Source organism: Gouania willdenowi, chromosome 11 (assembly GCF_900634775.1).
Source record: "Gouania willdenowi chromosome 11, fGouWil2.1, whole genome shotgun sequence".
Taxonomy (NCBI): Eukaryota; Metazoa; Chordata; class Actinopteri; order Blenniiformes; family Gobiesocidae; genus Gouania; species Gouania willdenowi.
The window spans coordinates 11,862,781-11,867,675 of record NC_041054.1 but is presented as its reverse complement, the minus strand read 5'-3'; the positions used below and the strand labels follow the sequence as shown (position 1 = coordinate 11,867,675).

The 4,895-nt window shown below is 35.4% G+C and overlaps 1 protein-coding gene across 1 annotated transcript in view; it reads right to left on the bottom strand.

Annotated features, from left to right (window-relative positions):
* Positions 1 to 1,040: 1,040 nt before the first annotated feature.
* stmnd1 (stathmin domain containing 1) overlaps positions 1,041 to 4,895 on the bottom strand; it is a 4,805-nt gene continuing 950 nt past the window's right edge. Inside the window, exons 2-5 of the mRNA XM_028461741.1 lie at positions 3,790 to 3,961; positions 2,906 to 3,027; positions 1,703 to 1,822; positions 1,041 to 1,630 (exon numbers count right to left, since the gene is read on the bottom strand). Of these exons, the coding sequence (XP_028317542.1) occupies positions 1,163 to 1,630; positions 1,703 to 1,822; positions 2,906 to 3,027; positions 3,790 to 3,961 (882 nt within the window). The 3' untranslated portion in view covers positions 1,041 to 1,162. The remainder of the gene's footprint in view (positions 1,631 to 1,702; positions 1,823 to 2,905; positions 3,028 to 3,789; positions 3,962 to 4,895) is intronic.

The following is a 4,895-nucleotide window of genomic DNA, read 5'->3' as shown; positions in this document are numbered from 1 at the left end:
ATCCTAGTTTTAAACCCTTATGAAACTTTAGTTCAGAGATGGGTTCCGTTCATCACAGCGGGGGGCCACAAAACTGTGTTAGTCTGATCCAAGGGTCACGTTGTAAACATTCATGTCGGCATTTAGAATAATGACCAATCTGAGGGTTTCTGTTTGTTTTTTGTTGTTATTTTGTATATTTTTCTCTTATGTGTGTGTCTTTGATGGTGTTTGTGTTTTTTGGAGTCACTTAGTGTAATTTAGTTGTCATTTTGTATATTTTTCTTTATTTTTGTGTATTTTGCTGACATTTTCTATATTTTACCTATCAATTTGTTGGTCTGCGTTGTTGTTTTGTGTTTCTGTTATCGTTTTGTACATTTTTAGAGTCATTTTGCATCATTTTTTATTGCCATTTTGCATATATTTGTATATATGTCTGTGTATTATTGTTGTCATATTGTGTTTTTGAAGTGGCTTTTGTGTATTTGCATTGAGAAGACTTTGTTGTAATTTTCACTATACAAATAAAGTTGAATTTAATTGAATTTTGTGTATTTTTTTTTTTGTCATTTTCTATGATTTTTGAGTCATTTTTTTTATTTTTTTGCATTTACTTTAGTCATATAGATGAGTACTTTGTCCACCTCTGGCTTTAACCCACCTGTACCATTGAGGAGAACTGAAGGTCAAAGGTCACTGAAACACTCCAAGGTAACAGTGTTTCCTTGTTTGGTTGGTTTAAAAAAAAAAATTTAAATAACGTTTCTGAACAAACACCACCCACATACACAGAAAAGTTTAAAATGTATTTATTTATAATAACTGTGTCTTTACATTTTTACAAAGCAGGCCCCTAAGTTCCTGACATGAATTCAAACCTCCTATGGGAAGTTTAACTTACAGACTGCTCACACAAGTGTTGACATCACTGAAACAGCGCCACCATGTGTCTAACATAAGAACAGCATAGAGTGCAAACAGCAGATATTCTTTCACAGCTTTGAATAAAACAAAATGTAATGTATAAGTATTTGATTTTAAATTTTAAAAAACTCCTTCAATTAATTTGTGCAGTGTTTTTTTCCATTAGTCATTAGATAAAATGTTTTTGCATTCATAACTTATGCCAAATATATACCTTTTACATACCCTTACCTGTTCTAATGAACAGCTCCTTTAATTAGAATGTTCCCTCTTGTTCCTCACCATGTTGAAAGCTGGAATCATTCTCCAGCTCCTCCAAAGCTGTGACTAGCTGACCAACCATCAACTCCTCCACTTTCGTGACCTCGTCATCTTCCTTCACAACACTTTGACTCCCTCGCTCTTCACCTTCACTTCCACCCCCCCTCCTCATCCATTGCTGCTCTCTTCCTGTGGTCTCCTCCGCTCCTCCACTGTCTGGTCTACACTCGCTCTCATCAATAACTCTCGTGCTGCCTTCTCCCTCAGCAACTTCACGTATGGCGTTGATGTGAAGCTGCAGAGCAGGGCCAGCGTCAGCAGGGAGAGTTGACTGCAGCAGCTCCACAGGTGTGAGGAAGGCATCATCATCCTCCTCCTCAGCAGCAGGAGCAGGAGGAGCAGGAGGAGCAGGACGACGAGCAACCGAAGACTCTACTTGTGTTTTGAGCTCGTCCCCCCTTGACTGACATAGAAATAAGTGATGGTAAAGATCTGAAAACTGTCACTTACACACATGGTGTACCTTCCGTCTCACCTCTGCCTGTCTCATCTTCTGGTCAATCTCGTCCCTGTTGAGGACACTTTGAGTATTTTTGGTGCTCAGAGATTCCAGTCTGGCAGGAGGCCTCCGTCTGCTCTCTTCACTGTTATTCAACTGAAAAATACATTTTAAAAAAATCAGCAACAACACACACTAACTATAAGGCAACACAAACATATGAAGACCAGCCCCAATGTGTGGCCCTGAACCTGAAGAGAACCAGGTATTAAATAAATGTCAATGGTTGGATGGATGGATGGATGGATGGATGGATGGATGGATGCATGGATCGGAAAATCTTCCAACTTCCACCCCAAAATTTCTAAATGGAATTTTCCTAGAATATTGAACCCAGCCTCTCACCCAGATGTTCCCAACCTTTTTTGGGTCGTGATCTCATTTTGATATCACAAATGTGATTTTTTTTTTCTAGAATTAGTTTTGGTCATGTTCATTTTAATTTTTTTATTTTATTTTTTTATTTCTTGTCATCACCTGTTGTTAAACGTCAACAGTAGTGCAATCATTTCATGACAGCAATAAATGTTTTATTATTGCAATTAAACAAATTACTTTTTTGTTTTTTTTGGTCATGTTTTTTAAAGTGTGTTACAAATAGAGAATAGCCATGATTAGCGCACAAAGTGATGACTGTGTCACCTTAGACATTTTCATACTGCATTTTATTTGAACAAAATTTACATTTGGGAAAGTTCAAGTACAGGATACAGTTATTTGATGCTTATTGTGTGATGTGGATTTGAAAAAGAATAATTACTCAAAACATTTAAAAACATTATTTTCTATTTCATTTTATTTATTTTATATATTTTATACTTTTTTACCAATTACTAGACATTTCAGGCACCCACATTTTAAGTCCAGGCGACCCCACATGGGGTGAGACTCCAAGGTTGAAAAACACTATACTGAAGAATGTACTGATATTAATCACCTGACATTATTATGTAGTTTGGATAACTTTTTTTTAAATATAAATATGTATCCAACATATTTACAGAGATTATGAAATCAACTTTAAAACTGATTACTCAAAGCTTTCAATGCAATTGCCCAGGGTCCGCCTCCAGTACAGTCAGATCCCACCTTTAGGAATCACATGTATAATAGTTTTTGAATTGATGATGCATTGTTTTCGGGGTTCTTATTGTCTCTCTATAAGTCTCACACACGTACCATGATGCCAGTGGCCTCTCCTGATGTGCTCTGTCCTGGGATGATGCCCTCATTGAGGAGCTCCTCCAGGATCTCACTGGACTTCAAACGCTCCTGTGCTGGACTTCCACCCTGCTTTAAACCTGCAGAAGATGATCTTTCAAATGCAGCCGTGGAAGTAACTTTAAATAAATTATGTTGATCCTTTAAAGCAGTGGTTCTCAAACTTTTTTGGCTCAAGTACCCCCTTTTTCTTATTTCTGAATCCAAGTACCCCCTTTTGTCTGACTACAACATTTTGCTTAGAAAACTATTTAAAAACAACTATAGATCATAATGATGGAATGAATGAGTAATAACACACATTTTTTTAAAAATCTCATTTTGTAAATAAGTGGAAAGAAACAGTGTTTAGTGCAATGGTTGATATCAAGAATTTCTGGCGACCCCAAAAACATTTTTTTTTTCTATAGTTAATTTTTGATTATATTTGTTTTTCTGCATTTTAGTTGAACTAGATTTATATTTCACAAAGTTAAAGATTAGAAATAGACTTGTTTAAGATTATGTCATTTTATTTTTTTCTTAAATGAATAATTCAAAACAATTTTAGAAATTGCAGGCGACCCCATTTAAACTCCAGACGACCCCACATGGGGTCCTGACCCAAAGGCTGAAAAACACTGATTTAGTGGCTCCTGAATAGATATATTTCTATAGTTTTTATCATTTGATCATTTTATCATATCACGCCTGGGGTGGAATCAGAGACCGATACCTTATTTGTTAATTTTCCAATTCTCTCTCTCAAGTGGTGCCATTGCGTACCCCTAGGTACCCCCATTAGAGAAACACTGCTTTAAATAAATCTGTGCTTGATGCGTGTACTGTATGTATGTTCTCACCTGTTTGTGTTGCCTGTCTTTTCCCTACACTCTCAGAGATCAAAGGAGGAAGCTGAAAGGGCACGACTCCAGGCAACATGCACTCTTTGTTGTCCATCACCACGCCACTGTCTGAGGTGCCCTTCGACACGGCCGAGTCACCTCGACCTCCATGTTTATCTGCTGCCTCCTCCTTTCAAAGTCACAGCATCAGTTAACAGAATATATGTCGCCGTGCACCAGTTAACGTTCAAAATCAACGTTTAATGTCTGAGTTTGTGTTTCTCAACATTCTCAACGGGCCCAATCTATTTACGAACTAAGACCCCGTCTTCACATGAATTCTGATTAGATTTCATCCCATACAATGAAATCATAGTTTTGTTCTTATTAGATGATGAAAAATCAGTATATATGTTTGTTTTTTTTAATTGTCTTAGTCTATGACTAAAATTTTTAGTCGAAACAATGAATAATGAGTACAAAAGTTTTGCTAGAGCATCCCTCTATCTATACTGTTGGCTGTACAATTGAAAAACACCTTGGGATTATGTGATACTTTGTGAAACATTAACTCTTGAAATGACTGAAAACGATGAAGTGATTGATATGTGATTTGTTTTTAAAACTGTCGTTTAATTATGTCAAGCAATGGAAAAAGAAAATATCACTGAAAATTCTTTAAAAATGTGTTGAAATATTGAAAAACAAAAGGAAAAGAAAATGTATTGGGGAGTTCAAATGATTGGATGGATGGATAGATAGGTAGATAGATAAATTTATGTATATATAGATAATGTGCCCATGCATGCATGATAATATGCATATGTAGGTGTTTGTGTACATGTACTGTATGTATATATATATATATATATATATATATATATATATATATATTGTACAACCGGACGCATATGATATATTCAAATATGTAATTTTCTGTACATAACATTTGTACATACATTTCCCCTTTAATAACATTTATAACTTAATTGTAAATTTTGTTCTACACATGTATAGTGAAAGCCTATTTAATTATTTTTATTTTAATCTTATTGTTTTGCACAAATGTAGGTATTTTATAACATTTAACCTTTTCGTGTGTACATGGATCTCACACTTGCTTT